At 42.9% G+C, this 27,441-nt stretch overlaps 1 protein-coding gene across 1 annotated transcript in view; it reads right to left on the reverse strand.

Moving 5' to 3' along the window:
* The window catches only part of clybl (citrate lyase beta like), a 60,471-nt gene extending 33,712 nt beyond the window's left edge, over window positions 1-26,759 (reverse strand). The window contains exon 1 of the mRNA XM_041950914.1: window positions 26,712-26,759. Within this exon, the coding sequence (XP_041806848.1) occupies window positions 26,712-26,755 (44 nt within the window). The 5' untranslated portion in view covers window positions 26,756-26,759. The remainder of the gene's footprint in view (window positions 1-26,711) is intronic.
* Between the last annotated feature and the right edge of the window lie 682 nt (window positions 26,760-27,441).

The following is a 27,441-nucleotide window of genomic DNA, read 5'->3' on the forward strand; positions in this document are numbered from 1 at the left end:
ATCCCTGTCATGTAATCCAGACAGGTGCACCAATGTTTCTGAAGGTAACGGCATGCCACCGAGAAAAATGTCAAACCTGGTACAGATCTGGGATTCCCCACTTGTACACAGCTGAGTAAGTCTTGTGTGATCTCTTTTAGATTATGGTCTCTTCTGGCATTTGGAGCTTCCATGAACATGTGAAATGTAGCAGAGTTTGTTGCAGAGCTATTCATATTTCTAGGAGTTTATAAGTTCATGTCACGTTTGGCTACCGCTGGTGATATCAGATGGGAACCTCCAAACATCAGACATGCAAGTGAGATGATTTGGACTTTGAAAAAGACTTGTGAACGTTCCTGAACGGCGCTCGCAAACTGGGACATTTTGAGATTGTCCTCCCAGAAAAAAACAACTATATGAATAATTTCAGCAAATACTCAAGAACGTTTGTTTATGGTGACGTGATAAAGCACTCCAGCGGCCCTGGTAATTCTGACGGTCAGGAGAAAAGGAGGAAGACGTGTGACATTATTGAAGAGCCACAAAGCACATGAAGGTCAGGCGCTTGGATGGATCAACAAAACCTGACACTTCGCCACGGGTGACGCTGGCTTTTTACCAATGAGCATGGTCTTCCCCTAACCTTAACTATCTGTTAGCGAGATGAAATCTTTATTCTGTACGTTCCTTTTTTTTTATTATTTCAAAACGGATTGCAGTGGAATATTCATGATACTCGGCACAAATTGCAGAGCATCGAGCCTTCTGTGAGTCATGGTACGGCAGATGGGCTGGGCACTTGTATGAGCGTGACAGTCAATAACATTACTAACTAACTAAATGCCAAAGACTAGGCCTCTTCAGCTGCAGCGTACCACCCTCTGTCTGAAGGAGGAGTATATTAGATCTTAATAAATATTCAACTTGCCGTATGTTCTATGACATAATATCTAGCCACTGTTGATCGTGGTCTGGCAGTCAATATTGTATTATGAATAGCCTATAGTAATTGCTTCATTATCATGACGTGATGATCACCATTTCCTGTAAGTCTACTGGCCTCCACCTGGCAGCATAATAGCCTAATTCAGGTGGTATTATTCATCCTACCACATGAATTACAGCAGATAACAAGAGGCCCACTCCAAAACAGACCCTGACGACAGCCTCCCTCTCAATATGTAGATTTCCACAATTATCTCCAGCATGGTGGTGCAGGAAGAAGCTGTGTCTAAAATGCACAAAATTAAAGATCTGTGTTTCTACTCCACGATAATCAGCTACTTCTTAATATGCAAACTAAATTTTGAGGTCTGTGGTACTTAAGAATCCAGATTAAATTTGGTGAAAATAAAGATGAATAAAGAGTGGGGAGGAAATCGATGTTCCTGAAGCATAAACAGGCTCTCCGTCTGCAGAGATCTGTATGCGGGTGGGAAATGAAACGGTCAAAAAGTCGTCAATATTTACCTAGCTTCGTGTCCACCTGCCCGTCTGACACTTTTTTTGTTTTTTTAGAATGAAAAAGAGAACCGAAGCATTCCCCACACATGGCCCTCCTCCCAGCATGATGCTGTATGTATTTGGGCTTTTTTTTTTCACACTGCCTCAGGTCTGAAGACACAATTGGATGGCAGAGAAATGCTAAAAAATTAACCAGAGACACCAAAGAGAGGGAAAGGAAAGAATCAAACACTTTTTTCTCTTTTCTGCCCCCTGCTTTCTTTGCTTGCCCTCCAGCTATTTGGAGCTCGGGATGAGCAATCCGTTCCCCTCCAGATCAGCTGGGGGCTGCAGAGTTTACTGGGGGCTGGTCTCTGACACAAAAGCACACTGGACCTAACATTTTGTTGATGATGACTGAATTGACTGTACTGGAGCATTGTGTTACCAAAGAACAATTGATCATAGACATTCAATTTGTTCTGAGCAGTTAAGAAAGCAACCTTGTTACCGTCGGAAACGACATGTGCCGTTCATGCGTTCATAAAAATGCAATACCCTGCCCCTACATGCAGAAGAGATCACAATTTACACGATTCTCACAGAAGTCTTCAGCCATTTAACTCATTTTAGCGTCTCATGTTTGGTGCAGAGTCTGCATCCATTTTTTTTAATCTCACTTCCCCAGATTATATCATCACCGGACCCACGTCTTCCTCCTCTCGCTTTAAAAAGCTAATTCCAGTGACAATGTCCCACACAATCAACAATACCCCTTGCTCCTCCTCCCATCCTTGTCTTCTCCCCTTTTCCGGTCTCATTACTTTGGGTTTTATGCCTTAATCTACACAATGAGGATGAAGTCATGGCGGTTATCTTCAGCAGCCAATGTCTGCCTACCTGTAATCCTTCTCAAAGTCCCCGGCTTTCTCCCAGCTCACAAATCGGCGCACAATGCTTTTATGCGAGGCCTCTGCCATAATGCCCAGAGACGACAGCAGACTTTTTTCTTTCCTTTTCTCATCCCTCAACATAAAACTAGTTAAATCCCACTCCTTCTTAGAAGAATGGAGATGTCTTTATCTAGGTCTCAGGACAGGGAAAAGTCAGAATGTAAAGGACATCAGAGCTATCATTTCCAAGAGTCACGAGCTGGTTTTGACGGTAACTGTCTGTCCAGCTATCTCTGTCTGTCCCTCATAGATAACTCGATAAATCCATTCAAGTACAGCTCTTGGTGTATATACAGTAAAGGCTCAATTAATTTGAGCAAATGAATAATAAAATGGAACAATAAATGTGAGCAGAATAATACACTTTAGACGGCGATAGAAAAAAAATCAATGAATTTATCATTAAAAGTTAATTGAGAGGGGAGCTTAAAAAGGTCAAGCAAGTCGCTCCATTCGAGGAGGGCATAAGGGGGTTAGCTTTTAACTTAGCATTTTTATTGACTCTGGCAAAACAAAATGAGCGGGCTCTGTAGGATTGTGCACTCTGCATTGGCCATTCAGGCCTTCAGAGCCCCATTGTAGTACTTTGAAGAGAATGAAAGGAAACCCCACTGGTGGAAATGCAGTGGAACAGCCCCACAACAGGCCACAACTGTTCCCTTATGCATGAAAGGCAGGGACATAAAAGACAAGATGGACTTCTGAGGTAGGGCCAAAAACAAAGGCAACAAAAGTGCTGATCACGAGGGGATGACACGACTCGTCTCGGCAGAAGGAGCAGGGAGAAAAGGGGCAGGGGACAATAGCACTCCCAGCCAAATGACATGTTGAAGAATTGAAAAATCCACACAAGAAGTGTCTTCTCAATTCACTAAATCCACAAGAGCTGGGTGACTGTCGGCTGGCCCTGGCCAGCCTGAGGGGGGTGGACTGGAACAGCCCACAGCTTTTCTCTTCCTAACTTTCTTTTCCAAATCTTTCCCCGTTTTGGCAAACAACTTGGCAAGGGCAGAGACGGACTGGGGTGATGGCTTTAGTCTGCGCACACCAAACCGAAACCAAACCAAACCTAATCAAAGCGTGGTGGGTTCCGCTCCCGCAGCTTCCGTTTTGATCTGTTGGCTGTCTGTGTATCTGATCTGTTTCTGTTTGTGGCCTAAACACAATTATGCTACCGCCTAACCTCCATGGAAACAGTCAAACGGACAAAAACATGTTTGCTCTCATTCAAAAAGCATCCTTGTTTTTAGGGACACAGTGTAATGACTGCTGGTGTCTGAGCCAACGTTTCAGAAGTCACACTAAATAACGCTTCGTTAATAAGAACACTTCCTGCCGATTTTCACCCTGTTGGCTTCTACGCTGGGAACAACTGTGTTTTTTGTCCGTATTTCCCATTGTAGGAAATAACTATATTTTTCAATATGAGGAAGCACACACACACACACAGCTGTGTGTGTTTGTGTCTGTGATATTGTAAATGGACGGCTAGGGTTAATTTAAAATCCATCCATGGTATTCCATGCACCAAGGAGAGGAATTTGCGTGAGAAGACGGTTTTACATTGCAGTAAAAACTATTGGATGGCATGTCTAAATCAGTACAACGGCAAGTCAAGAAATCAGCTAATTTGGTACATTGATAAATAATTTCTTACACATATGAACTGTGTGGATCGCATATGGAGAAAAATGTCTTTATCGTGAAGAAAGAACCTGGATGACTTTAAAGGAAGGGCTAGCACCACTTGTTGTGAGCCAAATGCTAAACAGTGCACTCCACAGGTGAGGGCCCTCCTCCACGATAGCCTGAGGCCTATCTCACAATTCTTCACACATACCCACGGGCCCTTTCACTGGCCATCACCCTGTCTGATTAATGGATCGATGCAGTAATTGATTAGTGAAGAGGAGGTGGGAATAAGAACATAGGTCAAACGTCAATAATGTCCCTGTGACAAAAGGCGGAAGACGTAAAATGTACCAGCGATAGCCTGCAGCCAGACCTCTACCCATCAAAGCCCTGGCAGGACTAACATAAAGGCCCCGGCCCATTCTCCAGCCTGCCCTGCCCTCCCTCCCCAACGCTCCTTTTCTCTTGGTAATGCTGTCTGTTAAAGTGACAGGAACCATTCTGGGAGCTGCTTGTCAGCTCACCTTCATAAAACAAGCCATAAAGCAGCAAATAACAGGCTTATATGGCTTCATTATGCTGGCTATGCAGGATCACAGCCCTGGGCTGAGGGGTGAGGGGGGTCGTGCTGGTAGTGGAGAGGCGGGGAGAATGTTGGCGGGACAGCCTGGTTCTCGTGGAGGTTTGTTGTCCCAGTGGCTGTCACCATGTCCATGTTTGCTCAGGATAGAGGACCACTTGACCCCCTTCAACCCGGTATTCCCCAAAATCCAAAGCAGGACAAACAAAGAGGTATGACTCACTTTAGAGACACTGTGACAGCTCAGACTTCTTTAACTCCACCCAAATGAATTTGAAAATATGTCCTGCTACACACAAAAGATTGTAATATGACTCCTCTAACAAATTTCATCCATAATCCAGCACAAACGCGATGGTGTATCTGAATGGTTAAAGAGTGGAGATGAGGGGAGCAGGGCCAGATGGAGCATGCATCTGCGACAGTAAACCTTTGGCCGTGGCAGGGCTGGACGCGAGAGAGATTCTCATTTATTTCATGCAAATATCTTTGGGCCGTTTCACAACCTGACAGTGGGGGCTGAGAGGTGGTCGATATCTCAGGTTGTGTCTCCAAAATGCTTCCCCTGTTTTCCAGAGCCAGCCACGGGTGCCTGGCAGGGAAGTCAGCAGCAGAGGCAGCGAGAGGGTGCACGCGTGTGCTCCCTTTTTAAATATTACTTGATTAAAATCACGTTGCCTCTTGTTTGATGTCCTGTGTTCTTTGTGTTTTCAGCTCAGTTAAAATTAGTTTGCAGACCTCATCACGTGGAATAGCGACTTGGCGAAGGACCACTGCACACATCGTCTTCCATATTTTTGTTACCACAGTGCATATTATTGTCCCCTATAAATCTTGGTGCAACTCGGGCTGGTTTTCTAGAAAAAAACATAAATCACTATGTTGTAATTAATACAAAACCAGCACCTGCCATTTTCCCGCACGCATCTTTAGACCTCCAGCATCTTAAAATAAATGTTTGATAGTTTCATTTATCACAATTGTCAATAGGGCATATATTAGTTTTAACAAAGCAGCTCCACTTGACCACTGCTCAGACTGCCACATGAGTGGCTTTTCCAGTCTGCGGCACAAATACAGCGAGTCCCTATTCTTCCAACACAACTCGCGGTGTTTCCACACCAGACTTGCTTCAAATAGAAATTCAGCCGTTTCTCTTGAACGGTTTAAATCTTGTTTTCAAAGAGCGGCGTTTAACACAACATTCATGTCATATAAAGTTATGATGTGTAATCATTACCATACATATACAACGATGAGGTCTTTATTAGGGTTTCACAGCTTCAGCGTGAACTATAAATAGGCTGCTGATGTTTGCAAGTCGGTTATGCAGCGTAGAAAGCTTGCAGAACATCTGGTTACATCTGGCTTGCACTATGTTCACCAAAAGCAACTGTCTCTTTATATGCTTATCTGCCCACTCCCAGACGTGTTGAGGTCAGTCTCTTATCTCTTTAGCGAGGCTGTGCGGCAGCGGTACAAGCGCCATCACTGTGATCATTGTATAGTTGATTGTCACCTCCATCAACATTAGCACTCTCTAACATGTTATCCAGAGGGGGGGGGGGCTGCACGCTCTATTCTGAGGCTGACACTTGTTCTCGGAGAGGCGGTTTTCGGTGTCAGGTTTGCAGCGCACGGGAGAACAGAGGCAGAGGAGAGGTGGGGAGCCACAACTCACGTCACTGGGTCTGTCTGTAACGGCAGCAGAGGGAGAAAGAGAGGAAGTGAGACAGGGAGCCAGGGAGGATTGATTGGTGTTTACCTTTAAGCAGCCTCTCAACCAGCGGCAGAGCAAAGAGTCCAGCATGGACTGGGGGTATCTTCTCTTGACTGTCATGGGCAACCAATCCCCCCCCCCCCCCCCCCCCCCACTTCTTCTGGCTGCTTGATATATGTCCAAATAGTCACATGACCTAAATAAGCAACTTGGATATAAAGCCCACATCAGAAACACACAAACGGTTGGGAAGGGTTCAGTGCGAAGACAGTGACACACAAACACACAAAACTTTGTCTATTACATTTGGAACAAGGCCAGAACGACTCAAATGTGTCACCACCGAACCATATGGATACACACATCCATGCCTAATCTAACAAACACTGCAGCACGCGCACGCACACACACACACACACACACACACACACACATATCCGGACTATAAAACAGCATTGCCATCTTGAGCCCCCTGGATCACTGGGGCCATCTGACACCGTGGAGCCTGAATGCATTAAGACTGGCAAGGTGGCTGCACTTTCCATCTCAGCTAGCACAGTTACATAACCCTCCATGATATGAATGCATTAACAGTATTAGTTCTGCAGGTGAGAACACTTCTCACTGCTCTCAAATGGTTAGCTGCACATTTACATAAAAGATGATGTTGCTGCAGGATGTCAGAGTTAATTATCTGAAAAGGTAAAACAACTGCTGATGCCCCCTCAAAGGTGACTGTCATGGGACAGCATCTAAACAGGATGCAATTAAAATTATTTGCCCAATTTGAGGATGCTTTCACTTTGCACATAAATCAATTCAACTTAAGAGTTGAAGCAGAGGAGACCGTGCCCGGTTGACTCTACAGGTGTCAGGGGTCCTCTGGAGAGGAGGAAAAATTAATGGGAAGAGAGGGTGGATGAGAATGAATTAGGGCTGATAAGGGATAAAGCAGACGCACTGGTTGAGTGTGAAGTAAAGAAAGAGAAAGAAAACAAGGAATGGGCAAGCTAAAAAACGGTCTTTTAACTTGCACTAGATGGGACAATCTGGACTGGGGTGTGCCTGGATGAGCCCTGGATATGGATATGACTGGGACAGTAGATCAGATGGTACATCAGACTATTAGGCTATTTGGCCTACGATGTGATATGTACCGCGTCTGATCTCTTGCCCCCACCCATCCACCCACCCGGGCCCAGACACAAACACGCCCCCGTACCCCTCCTCGGACCTCGGAAAAAAGTCTGACAGATGGGTGTACTGGAAAGATCCACTCAGGAGACCAAAACATAGTAAGGCGCTGTCTGTCTGACGTTTGGATTTGGAGGGAAACGACAACCAGAGAAAAACAGGACAGAGAAAAATGGACATCTGTGGCATTTGTCTTATTTCCTCTCTTGTGGGACATTATGTGTCATGAGTGAGCAGAGTCTTTTGGATCATATTCCATTTAATTAACGAAGCCCACCACCCCCACCCCCAACATAGGCACACACAACATTCACACCCCAGCTCATAGCTCCTCATCTCTTCCCTGTAAGTTGCCTGTGCCCCCAAGTGGTTGAAAATGGCAACTGCATCTGCTTTGTAACTGCATCTGTTTAAAACTTGGGAAACAACTGAAGCACAGAAAACTCACTCATTTGTAAAAAAAACTTACTTTACGTAACATAATGAGAGGAAGTGACAATAAATAATTAAAAGCTTCAAGATGGTATGCTGCAAAAATCCTTCTTTTTGTGACTCAAAAGATCTTCACTCACTTTAAGTATACTTAAAACACATTGCGAGCAGAGCTGAAGGGCTATTTCTCACAAAGGAGCGAGCATTACTCTTCTTCCGTGGTCCAGAGCTCGAGATCAGCCCTGCCTCTTCACAATATGTGAACGGAAGTGCTTCTGAGTACAAAGAAATGCTGCTCTAACGGTTCCAACTCGTGTTTTGTTGTTAATAAAATGACCACAAAACAATCGAGATATGAGGCTTTTTTTAGTTACTACCACGGTGCCGCTTGTTTTCCCTGCACTTAAACCACCACAAAGACGCAGTTAAGCCATTTTGTGTGCCATCGCCGAACGGTGACACTTTTTACAGACAAATTTTAAGCAATAAAACTGATGCTCCCTATAGTGTTGTAATGACAGACGCTTCATTCTTTTAACCAACAGGGATGCCTTTTGCCCTCAACTTCTGCCCAGCCCCGAGCCTTTAATTAAGACTGGCTTAGGCCCGATTGATCCTGACACACCAGGAAGTTTCTTGAAAATCTGACTGCCAAAACCATGAAAGTATTATATAGGCCACAACCCCCCATAGCAGCCCACGGCCCCTCCCCACACCCCACATAAAAAGGATTGTAAGCTGAAAGCCCTTCCAGTCAGTCCACAGGACCTTATATGATTGACATATGCCTACACATTCTGCATTCTCAATCTCTATACTTATCCCCATCCAATGCGTCTTGTACACACATATACAATGTTTGTACTGCATGTTTAAACTTAGTCAACGCCACAAACAACAGCAAAATTATTAACTCATGTAAAGTTGGTTGTGTCTAAGTTTAATCCTCACATCTTTATGGCTCCTTTCAGCCAGATATGTTGAAAAAAAAAAAAAAAAGCAAAACGTCTCCGCGACGGGCCTACACACCACCACATCATTAAATCAACAACACATTTCCTGTAGCAAAAGCTGTGATGCAAATAGGAAGCTGGGATTGTCAGACTGTCAGAGCGCTGTGTGCTGCGGGTGTTGTGCACCACATGGAGAGAATTCTTGTAGCGGCTTTCACCGCAACACAGCCACTGATGAGTCACTGAGCCCCATGAAAGTCCACAAACACTGCCTCCGTTTTATGGTGTTCTAGTATTCCGCGGGGCCAGAGCTGTTTGGTAATGTTCATGTAAGTTATAAATACAGTAAATTATATTAAATCCACATATGACAAGACTTTTTTTTTCTTCAGCTAGCAAAAAGGTGTTAGAAAATCTTGTTGTAAGATCGAAAAGATGATTTGCTGGACCATAGATCTAAGGCTTTGGGGCGGAAACACGCATCTTTGTCACTTCTTCTTTGTGTCAACATTTCAGAAATTGCCAAAATGCAAATTTCAGATAAACTGCCCTGAGTCTTCACAGTGTGAAAGAGCTTCCACCTGAGGAGCTTGGACGTGTCCAAGGGGACGAGTGAGGTGTTGCTGTTGAGAGGAGTTCAGAGTTATAGACTCTGGCCTGCCGCAGAAATCCAACCAACCAGCCGAGCTGTGTCAGCTGAGGGTGGACCAGGCAAAGGCAACGTGCTGCATTTGCACACATATCAAAATCACGCAGCATATAGACCCGGGGTCCGATGACGCGTGCAGGCCTCACAACAACAGAGAATATGCTTTGTATTTTTTTCTATTAGTTTTTTTTCATTGATGTGAATGAGTCCATGACCCGTCTCCAAACCTGAGCCACATGAAGGTGTGGGTTACAACAGTCAGATACTAACAGCAGAAATACTGTCATAACAGTATGGTAGGAATTTACAGCGTCCTGTAGGCTTCTCAGCCATAAACGTCACTTTTCTCTAGTTCGAAGATGTTTGAACATGTGTGCAGAGCGTTACTTGTTCCAGCACATTAACATCCCACAGAAGAATTCTGTTTTTTTGCCCACAAAGCATTAGATTCACATAAAAATAGAACATAATTCAGTTCAATGCCACAAATTACAGCAACAAATTTACCATTAATTATAACAAACAAGTCTCTTACAAATTCTCATCATTATGGTAGTGACTAATCCAGGGATACTGGATTTGAATTTTGTCATACAAACTGACTCACATCTAGTGTTTCATCAACAGCTTTTTTTTTACTGGCAAGCAAACTATGTCCGGCCAGAACAGGATTCATTTATTATTGAGCAATTCCTGCATATGCCAACCGACATGGCTATCTCATATGCCATTTTCATCTCTGTAAACCAATATTCAAGCTTTAAGTACACGGCTACAAAAAACAAAAAGCCAACACTTTTGTTTTCCACACTACAGACAATGAGAGTCCATTCCAGGCTGGACAGTGTTACAGTTCAGGAAAGAGACAAAGGTTGACTGATGTTAGTCTAACAAACTGAGGGTGTTATACTGGCTGGAGCAGCTGATGCAAGCAAACCTAATGATGGCGTGTTAGTGGATGAAACATTCAGAAACACAAACACCGACCCAACCACAATGTGGAAAGTGAGACGGAAAGAGCGGGACCCTACCTTGGCCTATTTCTCCATTAAGGGTGTGGTGTGGGTGGGGGTGGGCAATAACCAGTGCCCCTTCCTTCCCTTACTGGGAGGATCATGGAAACTCACTGTCATATTTTCAGCGTGTTTGGCACCAACACATTCCAGGACCGGACAGAAATCAAGAATTCAGGCATCCAATATGTTGTGACTAGCTTGTCAATCAAGAGAAGAGAAGCTTAATAGACGACAGTAAGACATATTGGCATTTGAGAGTATCACTTCATCCTGGTACACATATTTTTAAAAAGGGTTAGGGTGGTGCTTTGTGTTTTTGATATAACAGTGAGCAGGACTACAGGATTATTGGGCTCTTATGGAACTACAACAACAAAGCTATAGCTACCATAAATTAGGATTTATATTTTACTGAAAGCAACTTCCAGCCATCCTTCTCAGCCATACATTCTGCTCTTCTCTATCAAATCAAACAACAACTGAACTTGACTGTAATTCTTGAGCTAAACCACGTTAATTAGGTGTCAAAGTAAAGACAATCTACAAAGTTATATCAGATTGTTCATCACATCATTAGCTGCTACAAAGCTATGGTGCGAAATTACAGTGAATTTCAATCAAATCAGTGTTCTATTAATTGTGGCTTTTTCATACAAATGGGTCACAAATGGGCTAACTTTGCATTCAGAAAACGCACATAAGATTACATTTTACAAAAACTATTAGAAATATGTGTGTCTGAGTAGAAAATGACAGCAAACACATAAATTATCCCCCTGGATTAGCTATTTTAGCCAAATGCATTCTACGTCTACATCCTATGAGGTACAGCTAAGGACCCAATGTTAGCATGAAGTGTGCATGAAGAATCAAACGCAGGTTGAATGGGAGTTCATTTTTCGGCACTGAGCTGAGCATTGGCTTCGACACTGTTCTCAATGGCGATTCCTGAACACAACAGAGGTGCAGTGCCAAGGTCAAAAGTCAGGAGGAGAGTGAAACTGGTCTACTGTTGGAACACAAATAGCAGTACTAGGCATCAGGTACAGGAAGTCATTAAGAAGATTCCACTTGGAGTTAGTAAAAGGTTTCCTGAGCGCAGTGCAGAACGGGTGTTGGCATATTGTTGCTGGAAATGTCTGCTGACTGACACGGGGCAAGACGGCTGACATGCGGCAAACTGTTTTGACTGGAGTGTAGCCAAATGACCTGTTTTTTGGAAAAGTTATGAAGCTTTTTTTTATCAGTCCACACAAATATATGGTCATTTCATTAATAACAACGCTTAGGATTCATGTGGTAATGTGTGAATCATGTGGTAAATATATCCAGAACATAAAAATCTTGGACGAGAAATGTGGACTAAGAGTCAAACTTGAAGCTCAGGGAAGTGAGATTTCTCTGCAGTTTAGCAGCTGGCCGCCGGTTTTGTCCCTCTCTAGAGATCCTGCAGTAAAGCTGGACTTCAAAAGAGCCTTATCACTGTCACATTCTCTCGGAAGAGAAAACAGTAATGGAGACCGGATGCACAGGCTTACACTAGGTTAGGCTAACACAAGGAGAGGAGTGAAAAAATGCTTTGAATGTTGCCTTGTAAAGGGAAGAGCTCCTGTACAGGCCTCCTGACCTCCCCACTACACTTCCTTCCCGAGAAGTAAAGGAATGCTGTGTCAGATTTTATGAATTCGTAGGGCCGTGCATTTGAGCTTTCTGTTAGCGGCTCCCTCAATAAATTCTACAGAGAATTTTTTCAATCAGAGCACTGAGCCAGACTTCATCTTCCCGCAGGCTGCTATGATGTGATAAAGTTTAGAATTTGTAATTTCCTTGAAACCCCATTTTTGACACCACTGATGACCAGCATCTTTCCAGCAACAGCAACTCAATGTGTGTGTGTCCTGTAACCGTCTGTCTACAGCGGTAGCTTTGTTACTGCCTTTCCTGTGCTCTGCTTGCAAACTCACACACAAGAGATTTACAGGAAACTGAGGACAAAAGCTGGTGTATACACACATATTATGTAATGTAACCTAATTACATAATGACAAGTCTGATCAGTATCATGTCGGATGACATCGTCGACTGTAAAAGTTAATCAAAACAACCTGACGCGATCACTGCACTCAGCCCACAGGTTGCTGTGGTTTGCTGTTAACAGATAGAGAGTTAACAGAGTCGCACTTCTTCTGTTGTATTTTTGAAAGATTGGTGCATGCTCGCTGCCCCCAGTGGTCAATGCATGGGGATGCTGAACTTTAACATGACTGAAGAACACGCTGGGCCCTTCTACCAGCAGCCACGGGTGTCACCAAATCAACCAGCCCTGAAATCTTAAATAAACACAATTGTGTTCTATTAAGTAAACCAGTATAAAAAGTTGTAGACCTGCTCACACTGACTAGGTGACATTATGTTTAAAAAAAAAGAGGTAAAGTTCTAGAAAATAAGCTTTTTTTTGTTAAACGCTGTTATAATATGCCAGCCAGCACACAGCAAGGATATGAAGCTCTAAAGACATCTCATGAATAAACCTGAGCTTGAAATAAAGCGAAGCAAAGCAGGAATGTGCACGATCAATTTGCAACTGACTTAATTAGTTAATATTCAGTATTCATGTCTAGATTGCAAACTATTTCTTATTCCACTTGCACCCCTTTTGTAGACATGCATCATAGGACGGAGTTTGCATCCAACATTTTTATCAGTTTGTCTGAAATACTTGCACAACGCTAACACACCTAACCACAATCAACTGGCATCTTGCTCACAATGCACAGACAGCCATACTGCAATTTAAACCTGCTTTGCTGTGACTCGACAACTAGTGCATTGTGAGGATATTAGTACAATGTGCTGCATATCATTCCACCTGGGCAAAAAAAGAGTCAAGTTTGTCAGAACCTCCAAACTTTAACATTTAAATGCACTTTAAGCATTCGATTTCTTCCTCTCCGTGTTTTCCTCCTCCATCCTTGCTATGGCTAACTCAGTCTAACACAAGGTCCCCACTTTGACTGTGGCTTCAGCCTGTATTTTCCAATTATCACCTTTTAAAGGCCAGCTGGGTGCATTCCAAACCATCGGGGGGCAATTCCATTTGCATTACTCTGAGACAAAGTCATGCCCAAGTACTTTCATGCTAAAGTTCATAACAGACCGTCTAAAAGGACGCTATATCGGCAGCTAAAATGCTATGCATACCTTCATCTAGATAAAACATATCAAACTGAGAAAGAGGTGCTTTTTTCTTTAGAGTTCTCATGAATTGAAATATTTAGGGAGAGAGAGGAGAAGCTGAAAATCTGAGGGTGTTGAGGTAAGTTGGTGAAGAACACCCTCGAGCTGTAAGGGAACAAGTTTGCTGAGCAGCTTGACCCAAACTTTCTCATTTCAGACTAATCAATGGAGCTCTCCTGTGAGTGCTCAGCTCTGTTTACAATTACAGCTAATTATGCTGATTTTATTCTTCTTTTTCCATTAACTTGATTTTTAAGCAGCTCCAGGAATATTTTACATCTATTTTATTTGGGTCAATCTTTCATATGCCCATTGAAATTCTCCACAATCAAAGGGTCCTTCTTTCAATTGAAATGACCATTGCATCTGTGTGTGTGTGTGTGTGTGTGTGTTGTCTGGAGGGGCAGGGGGGGAAGTAACTGTTCCATTTGCTTTGCACATTAATGAATACTGCCCTCTCTGCCTGCCTTTAGGCTCTCTTTCTTAATTCTGGAGCTGTTCACTAGTGTAAACCTGTGTTTGATTTTTCCTCCGCTCTCCCTCTCCGACTGCATATAGCAGCATTTAGCTGTGAATTAATTTTCATGTTTGGATATACCCTGCTGAGGTGTGATGCCGGTGGCGCATAATCAAAATCTGCAACACTACATATGGGTAGATAGGCCTTGTGGGTATTTTCACGGTGCAGATCTGTGGCTGGGCGGGGGGAAACTAAAAGCAGAGAGTGGGGTCAACCGGCAACAGACAAAACACAAGTCAGCAATAGGACAATGGGACATTTAACACAAAAGAATAAATCTATTGTCTTACAGACGGGGACGGAGCAGGGGATAACTTTTGCAGTGTGGTGTGCAGCTGTGAGTGTGTGTTTGTGATAATGCGCATGTCTCTGGCCATGGGACAAGACACGCACCCACAGCCACAGCTCAAACACCAGCAGCCCTTAACATGGTGTGTCTAATGCTCCTATTTAGTGTTTGGGGTGCAGCGGCGCGTGGCCTGAGGTTTTTTGGGAGGGGAGCGTGGATAGCACCTAGTCTGACAGCTGTGCCCCAAACTGGAGACAAAAGCCTGAGGAAGTACCGCATCATCGAAGATGGGACTAAAAGGCATGGCAATTTGCTTGTGGTCTGGCCCATACTGGCGCCTGATTCGGCGTCGAGCACGGTCCACTTTTCACGGTGAATACGGCCCGGTGGCAAACACTACTCTCACGACGCGAGCTTAAACAGGGAGGACATCTTTAAACGAATTCCACTAAGAGAGGACAAAGCGTCACGTGGAGCATTTAGATCAAAAGCAGAAACACAAACTGCTAATTCATAACAGACTTTATTTCAAACAAACAAACAGAAAGAACATAGGCCACCTTTTGTGCATCAGTCTTTCCACTGGAGTTTATTTGTAATCCTTTGATAGGAGGGAGTCTCTTTGTCAATCGGGATACATCAAAGATAAGCCAACTTACCATGCTGCTTGTGTTTGTGTGTGCATGTGCGCATGTCTGCATTCTAGTCTTTAACATCACAGCAAGGCATGTTTTTAATCTATTGATTTAATAAGCTTAGGTAGCAGGCTGCGAGCTCAGCAAATGAACCAGTCGTGAGGAGGCAGATCTTTGGTCTTAAAAATCTCATGTATGCCTGATGAATAGCTAATGGGATTTACAGTGAAGGATACAGTTTCCTTACTGTGAAACACAATGAATTTATTTTAGAAACATTTTAGTGTCTATTAATTTCTCATGTTTTATCATATGGGCATCTGCACGTACACACACAGACACACACACCTGATGTATACTGGAGATGAAAAAAAAAAATTCTGAAGTGAGGAAGGATAAAGTTAAAGTCCCGGGTGAATTTTCATAAACACAAACCCTTTATTACTCTACACAGAGGTGTCTCTGCTCATAGGTTGGGCTAATAGAAGCAAAAGAGATAATTAGTTGTTTGTTGCCACATCAGCTATTGGGTGATGATTAGGCCTAGGCGAGAATTTTAACTCTTTTAAACGGTTTGTTTGATCTGAACATGTGTTCCCAGATGGATGTCTGAGTATCCTGCATTAATTATTATTGCAAATGAAAGGCCAATCAAGCCTGTGCAAAACTGGATCTGATGGTTTAATAAGCAATTCTCCCCACCGCCGACTGAACCCAAACAAGGCACAAAATCCAGTGACAGCAATGTCTGACTCTGCAATCTAACAGAGTATATATGTCTGATTACAGGGCGAATAGAAAGAAGTCATAGACAAGAGGTCACGTTTTCTTTTATGTTTTCACGACTGTGGTGGATCTGAGTTTCGTTGTGAATAGATACCGACTGTGTGCTTTACTTGGAGCCCAGCGAGGCAGATGAAACATCAGTGAATGTGAACTGCGGATCAAGAGGTACTTACAAAAGGGTGGTGCAGCCATTCTTGGCATCCATATCAATGACTAGCCTTGTTGCAAAATGGAAAACTAAATATTTAGAATACATCGTAACAGCAAAATAGGAAAACTATCCATCCCTCGCATAAAAGAACTTCCTTTATTATGCCCCTGTTTCCACACACACACATGCACACGCACGCACACGCATGCGCGCACACACACACACACACACACACGTCAGAGAAGGGATTGAAATGGCTCAAAAATATCCACTGGTTTAAATTAGACCATCAAACAGCCGGCTGCTGATTTGTTTCCTCTGTGTGTGTGTGTGTGTGTGTGTGTGTGTGTGTGTGTGTGTGTGTGTGTGTGTGTGTGTGTGTGTGTGCGCAGGGGGTTGTTTCTGACCTCCCATGGGTGCAGCAGAGTGAGTGCATTGGTGTCAGTTCACTAAAACAACAATGTGTGTAACAGAGAGTATTTCACGATTGAGAACCACAAACGAGCCTCTTACACAACCTGCTAACAGTAAATTAACAAGTAACAATCATAATAACTTGGTGTAAAATTTGACATCGAGAAGCTTATAATGTTCAGTTTCAATTCACGTCATCATGTTTATGCGACTCTATAATCATTTTTGAACCCATCAGGGCTGGACTATTTAAAGGCTATGCAAAGGATGTAACTCAACACAAGTGAAAGGGTAAAAGACAGAAAGAACTCAAGCAGAAGCTTTTATAGACTGCTGGAAAAGAGTAGAGCTACGACGTGAGGCGAGGCTTTCGAAGGGGACGTGTAGAGTTAAGTAACCAAGCGCACTATTTTCTGAACGAAACATAAGAAAATCATAATATTTGATCAAATTTGTCCACAAGCAACCTCCTGCTTCTATCTCACGCTCTCCATTTTCTCCTGACATTATTTATTTTGTCCACCCCAACGCACACGCAATAGGGAGACCGACTATTACAACCTATTAACACAATGAACCTGTTACAAAGTAAACCAAGTCTATACCCCATTATTACTTCACGAGGTTATTATGTAGTTGCAAAGACTCTGGCATGATGAAAAAGAGCAGACCCTCCTTAGTGAGAGTGGCTGTGTCCTTAGAGGGCATTAGCACAGGCATTATCTTGTTGTGCCAGACAGTTCAGTAGTAAACACCCTGGCAAAGGGCCTCGTAGTAAACTCTGATGGAACTGCACTGTAGAGCCCGAGTGTTGTAGCCCGTCCTGGCACGGAGATATGGGTCATGCTAGGCTGTCCTCTCTCTCACCCCGGCACCAGAGCCCAAACCCTGATGAGATTAGCCGGCCAGCCAGGGGCTCAGTGGTGGTAAAACACAAACACCACTGATTACGTGAACATTAAAGTCGGATCCCCTCACACTTCAGCTCGGATCCCCTTGTGCTGGGTCAGGAGCGGGTTAGCGCTAGGACTGTGCCGCCATTCCCAACGTATACGCCACCTCTATCTTTGCACACACCGTGGACCCCGATAGATCCTAAACAATCAGATAATTGTCCTGCGATCAGAGCCGACGTCACCTGACACAGCTGGATTCCTGGAAGTGTCTGGTCTGCCAACTTATTTGTTAATAAGTTACAAAAATATGAAGCCAAACAGGTTGCAGCTCACAGGCTGGCAGCAGTATACCGTGGTATGAAAATTGATGACTGACTGATTGATTGATTGATCATACCATGTACATTTGCTCACCCATGGTATTGAATTCTACCAAATTAGTATAATTAAAAACTATTTCAAGTTCAGATCAAGTTTTATGTCTATATTTAATACAATTATGATAAAGCATTTGTTCAACCAAAAAAATGCTCTGTTTTCCTTCTTTTACGGGTCATTGTAACTGATAATGATGATTAATACTGTGTACCGTGTATTTTCTGCGACGATTATTGCACTGTGAAATTTTAATACCGCTGCAACCCTATTTGCTTCCCATGAATTTTTTGGGTAGGTCAGTGAATGCAGAGCCTGAGCCACTGCTACTCTGTGTTAAATCACTGCTAAAAAATGGGATTAGGCAGGTTGGAATGCCAGGGTAATCACTCATTCAGCAGCAGCCAGGAGAAAAGGCCTCCTTAAGGAGAAGGGGTGGGTTTTATATAGCTGAGAGCTTTGATTACTGCTCCGTCTTAAAACCGCATCCGATGAGTAAAGACATGCTCTGGTCCTCCCCCACATTTACTGGGCAAGTCGCCCTCCTGGGTTCCTGTAAATAAGTGATGTCACAGCGCTTAATGATGCCCAGACTAGACTCAGCAAGGTCCTGAAAAAAAAAACAATAATAACACTACCAGCTTCATCACCACTGTGAGCATGCTGCCTAACCGTCATGTCAACAAAAAAGTAAGTTTTGCACACGGCACCTTGTTCCTCTTTCGCGCTGCTCGTGATGCAGTTCAGGTTTGGAGTAGTTAACACAACCGAGTCTATTCTCTTCACCCCGGAGGAAAAGAAACATTGTCCTCGTCTGTGGGTCGACTGCTCTGTCGCTAATGAAGATGTTCAGATGGAGAGTGCACAGAAAAAGAGACACTTTCTCCGGGCTTTCTCCTGCTTTCCCCGACGCAGGCCGGTAGTGACAGTTGTTTCCAGTTGCTACGTATAAAGGGCCCATCATAAAGCCCGGCTAGAGGAAACAGGATAAGCGCTTGAGCCAAGGCAGTAAAAAGCTCTCTGGGAACTTGAAAGCCACACAAATGAAGTCTGCGTCTGCCATCTGGAAACAATAAACAAACAAATCCCAGCAGCCAAACAAACACCACCAATGGCAGAGGGAGAGAGAGACAGAGAAGAAGAGAGAGAAAGAGAGAGATGGAAGCAAAGATTGAGAGTGTGAATGAGTGATAGGGAGCAGAGGGTGTCAATGTTAAAAACGTGTGCAGCATGCATCATTAGCAGACACTGATGGGTAGACAGACACAGAGACAACCCTTTGTATAAAATCTCCTTTGATGCTGGGGAGAAGGCCCTGCTGTTTGAATGTGTGTGGTACCGCTCAAACCTGGTTCTAATGAAGTACAGTGCTAACAGTATGCTGCCTGTCTGCAACTTGTGCCAATGATGTGATGAGAAGTTATGAGTTCGTTCCAAACATGGCAAAATACCAAGACGAACAAAAAAAAAAAAACTCTTGTCTGCATGCCCAGATAAATCAGAAATAGGATTTTCCTTATTTTCTATGAATTCACAGATGGCCACTTCACAGCTGTCCTGCGTTCAGTGGAGGGTTTTGTGTCTTAATGATCATTCAAATGTTCAACAGGAACTTGTCAATGAGAGAGGTTTTCTTACTGTGCAGAGGCTGCGAAAAACAGTGGAGTCAGAGGAGGAACATAATGGCAGCACAGGAACATTACGCTATGAAACTACAAGAATACTGTGGTGAAATTACCTCGAGAAACACACACACACAGTCATAAGAGTCCTTTACACCCCTCTCACCCAGGGATGGGACAGTATGGATTTTTTTCTTTCTGCTGTAAAAAGCAACTAAACAAATAAAAGCAAATAAAACAAATCTGCAGTGATGACAGTAATGAGCTCAACCACACGCAGGCATCACATGACCATGGTATTGCTTCTACTCTAGCCTTATTATTTGTGTTACAAGAGCCCAGCTGCTGAATATTGCACGTACATTGAACCACTGAATCAACTTCATGCATCAGCAGCACATTTTGTACATCAACCCAAAACCCTATTTATGCGAGCAATAATTATATAATTACAACAGATACTGAAGATTCAGGCTATAAGGGCCGCAACTGATGAATACTAAGATACCCTTTGATTAATTATTTGATATTATGTATCAGTTCAGTTCATTTTAGTTTACTGTACCAACACCAGTCTATTACAACTACCACCACTACATACAAGAGGTAAACAGGCGTTTTCTGGCTTTATCGTGCAGACACAGTGTTTGATGTTCCAAATGAAGTTCCCTGGATAGCCACTCAGCGATAGTGTGGGACTGCTTAATGAGGGGAATTTGTGAGATGGAACTTCACTTGGTACAAGAACAAACATCACAGGCTACTCTCAGAGTCCTCATCACAAAGCACACTGTCAATGCTGACACCGAGGGGCTAGACCGAGAACTGCAGCCATGTGGCCACGGCGTGGACCCATGTGCTGTTACAGATAGTCCCACCTATAGGTGTACATACGCTTTAACAAACATGTTAGGGCTGATTGGTACAGAGAACCACACACACAGACACACACACACACAGACACACACACACACACACACACACACACACACACACACACACACACACAGCCCCCCTGCTGTGCCTGGTTAACAAACACTCTGCTATAAAAGCAGGTCTCTTACTCATTAGGGTGCTGTGTATCAGACAGGAAATGCTGGGTAAATTACACCTCATCGCGCTGGAACTAGCCGACCATCACCATGGCAATGAGCCAACCTCAGTGCCGTGAGAAGACCAAAACACCACCGTGGCAGAGGAACAGGGACAGGACAAGTTGCCCTGAGTAACTGATGAAAAGGGTCTACGTCAGTGATGCAAATGGACTTATACAAGTTTCTGAGGTGCAAATTGAACCAAAATCTGTTATCTGTTTAATAGCCAAAACAACCCCTTTGGCCTTTTGACAGTGGGTCTGACTCCAAATCTGGAAGCAATATCCTGCCCACACGCAACTCTGACTGCTACCCAATTAATGCTACATGGGCTAAACTGTACCAGCCCAATACACTCTTTATAAGAAATAGTCAGTCATACCTACAGTAAATGCTTTAATACAGTTCAATAAATAATCAACAGAGGCTATAACTTGTCATGACAAACAAGAGGAAATTGGGTGGTCTCAATAAGGAGGTCTGTATGTAATATACAGTTTATAGAATTTATATAATTTGAAATAATATAAGTAGCTTGGGTGACCACAACAAGAAAAAAAGCAGCAGAAAGCATTTGATTAAACTGTAATTTCATCAAAGATTAAAAAAAAAAACATCATTAGTTGTCTATCCCGACACACTGAAATTTTCAACTCCCAACACAAGTCTTGACAGGGATAATTTCATCACAGCACTTGTGTTGGGTCACATCAGTAAAAGGCAAAAACACAAGTTTCCCACTTGTGTTATCATTATAAACAGAGACTATTTCCCCAGCTTCTCATTCAATCCGACCACCACGCTCAAACCCTTAACCACATAAACCACTCGGTGGCCAAGTCCACCCCACGTCTAGAACAAAATTCTTTTGTTGCATTGTTCACACATTCCTCCCTGGTCGTGTTTATACAGATGCAATTCCATGTGCGCTCTGGGGTCCAAAGAAGTCATACTCTGAAGCCAAAGATGTGCAGTTGATCAAAGGCTTCGGTGCTAGAGCAAAGACACTTGTTTTGGTTGGGGGGTTTTTTTCTGTGGGGATACAGGGTAACATATCCATCTGTTGGCCGCATGGATCCACCTTGGTCTGCGCTGGGACAAGTGTAGGCCTCTATTCTCTGCCATCCCACACTGCTCCCTCATCCACGTTTACTCAGCTGGTGACCACGCCGGTCGCCAGTGCTTTGTTTTCACACAGCAACATGTGTTACTTAATGCTCTGTAACACATTTCAAAGGCAAGACTAGCTGGGTCAACAACAGGTAATAGAGCGATTTATTGATTCATTGGCTCAAAAAAGGCAAAGTGTAAAAAACAAAATAAAAAAAGAGCCCCTGTAGGTGCAGATTTAGTTTGCTTGAACCCAATCGTGCATTTAGCTAGAACAGTTTAATTAAGCTTGACTAACAAATAAAATGTCACAACATAAGGGAAAAAGAGGATGATACCGCTTTTAAAAACATGAAAAAAAAATCTGGAAAACTTTGCTACAGTAGGACAACGGCCAAGAAAGTGTCCAATAAAAAGACTAAATAAACCATTAAATAGTTCAAGAAAGGCACTGGCCAACCTGCTCGCCCTCCCTAGCTCAAGAATTTGGTTACACAGTCCCCATGGTTGTTTTCTTGCTTGATTGGATTATGGCCACACACCTCAAGCTCAGCTTCCACCACCAATCAATGAGGAAATGAGGTGTCAACACACTGGTGTTTATTCAACACTCATTTATTTTTCTACCGGAAGCCAAAGCTAGCTCCGCCACAGAAGACACCGGATGATTGAAGGGATTTTCTCTGAGTGCCGAGAATTGCTTATTTCTAATAGCATTACAAACAATGCATTTGTGATGTATATGTGCTAATTATGTTTATAAATAATAATCTTCTCAGTTTTATTTCATTTTCCTTAATTGCATTACATGTAAATTCCTCTTGTATTATAGGACGGCTTTAAATGGAAATTAGCCAATTTACTGTGCAATGACTAATGTCTTTATAATGACACTTAATGCCAATATTAAGAGAGTATTATATTACATGAGTATATTAAAATTCCGTCTTGTCTTGTTTCTAATGTCTTTTACAACTGAGAAGACGGGGCTTTTAAACTTCAGACTGTGCGTCCATATGACCAAGCTAAAGGAACTGGTAATGGGAAGACACCAGGAAGTCTGTAATGCCTCCAGTCAGCATGAAGTGCCATCAAAATAAAATTCTGCACAGTAGCTGCTGCTTTAAAACAACTGGGGCAATTGAAAATTCCCCTCCCAATTTATGCCAAATGCCACTTTATAAACATTCTAGCATGACTGCCAAGTGTCTGCACTGCTTTATGCCCCTTCTCTTAATTGAAAACGTTATAGGGGTGCATTACACTTGGGGTTTTTATAAGCTGTGCTATAAAGCTCTAGCAGGCCCTGAGAGGGGAAACTGCCCATTAACTTATAAGGTCCAGGCTTTGGGTCTCTTAATTGACAACCTCTAGGCTACTTTCATCACTTGTCGACTTCATAGCAGCAGTCAATGCTTCCTCCAGGATGCTGTTGCATCTTTGACACGAGGGTGTTTGTGACAAAGAGCAGTCTGCCGCCAATGCCAGGGCGAGGGCTCTAGGCTGTCCATAAAACAAGCACACACATTCCTCTCCTAGTTCCAGCCATCTGAGAGGGCTGCATTAACCATGTAGGTACTGCTTCCCAGAAACGCCAGCCAAAATTCAATTTGAATCCCATTAGGAAGGGACTTCTTAAGGTAAGACTTTTTGTGTGCTTACGTTGTGCGAAAGTCTACACATCACATGTCACAAAAATCTTTGCAAAACATCCAGAAAGATACTTTCACGTTATCATTTTTTTATATATTAGAAAGAAATATAAGATGATAAATTAATATAGGAATTATTTAGAATTAGGAAATATTCTATTTCTCATCTGTTCAAGATGTCACCATGAGCACAAACAGACAAAGACACATCCACACACACACATGCACAGACTGGCGTGACAGTATCTTCACCCTCTAATTTGGCAGGATCATCAGCTTTGTGCCTCTGGAAATTCATGTGCCTTGAATTAGAGCCACATGTCACAATGCAGTTGACCAGCACAGACACATTACTAGAATATTAAACCCACTTAAGTTCTTTGTAACTGACATTCAAACTGTTTGAAGTTTCTCATTATACCTCCGATGAGATTTGCGTGACAATTTACAAAAGGTTGAAGAGCACAAGGCAACTTTGACCGCTAACCATCTGTCACTAAACCTCATGATGTAATCTTGCAGAAATGCACACAAGACTAATAGACATGCAAGTGTTTATATTTCTTGGCATTCTGAAAAGGGTACTCCAGCAATTTCCACAAAGAGGGAAGTACAGAAATTCAGATTTTAAAAAGAAGTGTCAGAATCAAAGCAGCAAAGGGTTTATCCTGAGTTTTAGTTCCACAGTCAAGCTCCAAAAACATAGGTTCCTGCGTTTGACAATCCATAATGTGAGAAAAATTAAATGTCAACTGTAGGAGGGTTGCCATACTATATATAGTAACTACCCCTTCACAAATCAGGCTGCATTAGGCCACTGTGTGACATGTTTTATATCAATATTGTCACTTTTAGCCACGGTCAATGCATGGGTGAACTGAAATAACCTTTAAATATAGCTCAGTTTCAACGAGGGCTGTGAAGGTGGCCAGTAGCCCCCAGAGCAGGAAGCCTGTGGTTGCACTGGGTGGCTGCATTACAGAGACTGCAAGTACTTTCATAACCAAAAATATAATGGGAGAGGAATTCAAATGTTTCCTACATATGCAGACCACTGTATATTCATCTGTAAAGAACATGTTAATCTTAGGTTCTGGTCAAGATTTGTCCACTTTGAAAGGGACAATTCTTATATTAAGCATTATGGATTATGAAGTAGTACATTATACTGAAGATGTGTAGTTTGGCAATCCTATTTCTATATACTTAGATGGAATATTAGAGGTACTTTACACCACCAAAAGTTTGGTAATCAGTAAAAGGTATCATTAATTTGTTTAATATCATAATCATGCAGTCAGATACAGTGACTTTCTGGGGTCACTTACTAGTTATTTCCCTGTGTCTCCAGTCTTTATGCTAACTCGGCTAACCAGATCACACAGACATGGCAGTGTGATTGTCTTTTTTATCTAACTCTCAGAGAGAAAGCATATAAGCATATTTCCTAAAATGTTGCACAATTTCTTTAATTATTGCCTTAGCGTCCTTCTGCTCCACTACGGTGCTAAGTGTGCAACATTACCAAATGTTGGCTTACAAATGGAGTCAGCTAACGTCAACAAATGACTGTCACTCACCACGACACACAGCCAAACACAAAGTCCAAAGCTAAAGCTAACAATACTATAAAGCATGTGAAATATATTGTGATGCTGTCGTTTTAGCTGCCTAATGTTAGCTCATGTTGACTTGTTTGCTAATGTGTACAAATTGCAAGCCAACTAATGCAGCAAAATACTGTCTTGAGTGGATAACATCAGCTAATTCATCCAGACTCCCATGGCAGATCTGGCTGATAAATTGGCTAGCTTGCTATTTACAAATCAGTGTATCAGCTATCCGACCAAATCAGCCAACGTCAGATCCATGTAGTGTAGCTAAGTTACAGCTAGCTGGCTAACCGTTATCACTGGCAAAATACAATCTAAGTGGGTATGTTAGTGGACTAATTTGCCAAATTACTTCACCAGCTAACGTATTCCATGATATTACCTTATGTATTACGACAAATTGTGCTGATTTTAGCAAGAATTAATGCTGTAACTATACAAAAGAAAGATCTACAACTAATGATGCTTTCTATTAGCCAAGAAGAATGCAAGGCAGGGTCAGCCAACTAGCTAACTGTAACCTAAGATAAGCTAAGGTTAGCCAGCTAGCTGTACCTTAGCTTTACAGCATGGATCCACAGACTGTATAAAACACGGATGTAGTCTCCATAGGTTTCTGAAGAGCCGTTGAAAAGCTCAGTGACAGGGACTTCTGCTGTCGTCATCTTGCCAGTGCCTGACTCCGCTTAAAATATTACAGATAGTAATATTATTCTACATTTGATAGTAATGTATTTTCAGCATTCAGTGTTCATTTCAATGTTAAGGCTTGTTTATGTCACATCACTGTTTCAGCCGATGCCCAGAAAGATGCTCTCTCACGCCCAAGCACAAGCAACAGGCTGCTGCCTGCAGTACACTTAAAGGCCACCGGTGTCATTAAAAACAAGGATTTTTTGAAAATTCTACATCCTGTCTTTAAAGTTGTAGTGCAATGACCTTTCATGGCCACTGTAGCACAGGCCTGTTTAGTACAGGCTGCCTTAGACTAGCACTACCAGACTAATTAGTAATATTTGACACTTGAAAAGAAACATACAACAGGACATGAAAGAAAGAAATAAAGTTTAAAAGAAAATATGGAAACACAGCAGCACAAAATACACCAACCTCAACATCACACTACGTAAGAGCAGAAAACTCACTACAAGCTACCTTCAGTCCAGCTGTGCAACAGTATATTATAGCTAAGTGGATAAGATGCAACACAGTAACACGATCAAACCTGCACACTGCGAGGTGACATCCAGAATGAACAGCTAACAATTACCCTCCGTTTCACTGCCAAACACTTAGCCAGGCTGCTGGCACATTTCCCCGCAGCCTGGCTTTAATTTTTCTCTTACAACTCCCTGCCCTCTGTATGTTTTTGGTATCCATTGCGTTAAGCATGTCCTCTTCATTGAGAGCACAGTGCACCACAGGACACAGCAGTGTTTATCTCCTGAGGGAGAGGTTGTCAGTTCAAGCTCTGCGCACATTTCCAGCTTTCCTGAACTCATTCAAGACGTAATAAACAAGTAGCTACAAGCAAGTCATTTTAGCTAACATAACAAACGAATATAATGTTGGAAACCCTTCTCCCAACTGCTGTAAGGTTTCTTCTCCCGAGCACACACAAGTGACAGCAGCTCGCGCGAATTTAAGGGGAGCGTAACGTTATCAGCCAAGGTGAGCGCCGTGAAATGAGCGTTTCTGTGTTTTCAGGCAAGAGACACGGCACATTTAAGAGAGGCAAATATAAAACTCATAAACTGACTTACTGTGGGACAAGTCGTGTCAAAGCTCGGGTAATGTGCGCCGCCATCTTTCTCCCGATGACGCGCTAAAAGAGCAAGCCGTAATTGGTTGCAGAAGCGGTTCCCTCGTACTACCCGAACTCTGTCATTGGCTACAGCAGGGGGAGGGGCGGGCTCTGGAGGACCGCTCGCACATGGGGAGGTAAACAGGGAACAAGTAGTGGCAGGGTATTGTTGTGGAGATGGGAGGGACGATTTTTTTGAGTTACGATTAAAAAAAAAAAGCTTAAAAAGAATTAATAGCAATTACTTAAAATGAAAGTCACAATTGGTAAACCGTGATGATCTAAATGCGCGACAGTGTGTGTGGTTGCTACATCCTAAAAGTCTTTGCCTCACAGATGGTCTCTGTCTACAGTAACTCTGGTGTCCTTCTGCTCTGAGACAGAAGGGACAGAGACAGACTGAAGCTTGCAACAGGGGAGGAGGGAGATTTGAGCACAAGGCACGTCACCCCAGGAGGTCTCTCTCACAGCAGTGGTGAATTACTACCACTACCATCAGCCAGGTCCAAGTGTAGTGCACAAATGACACGCAATATTTGCCATGATTAAGTCAGCAGGGGATTTGCTCCAAATGTCAGCCATTGGGCTGTGGGTGTATTTAAATTTGTATGTGCTGCTGGACGTACTTCACTTCATGAAGGTTGTGGAGCCAGTGTGTCTGGTGGCAGACCTTGAGGAGAAATGGAGGA

Source organism: Chelmon rostratus, chromosome 13 (genome assembly GCF_017976325.1).
Source record: "Chelmon rostratus isolate fCheRos1 chromosome 13, fCheRos1.pri, whole genome shotgun sequence".
NCBI classification, from domain to species: domain Eukaryota; kingdom Metazoa; phylum Chordata; class Actinopteri; order Chaetodontiformes; family Chaetodontidae; genus Chelmon; species Chelmon rostratus.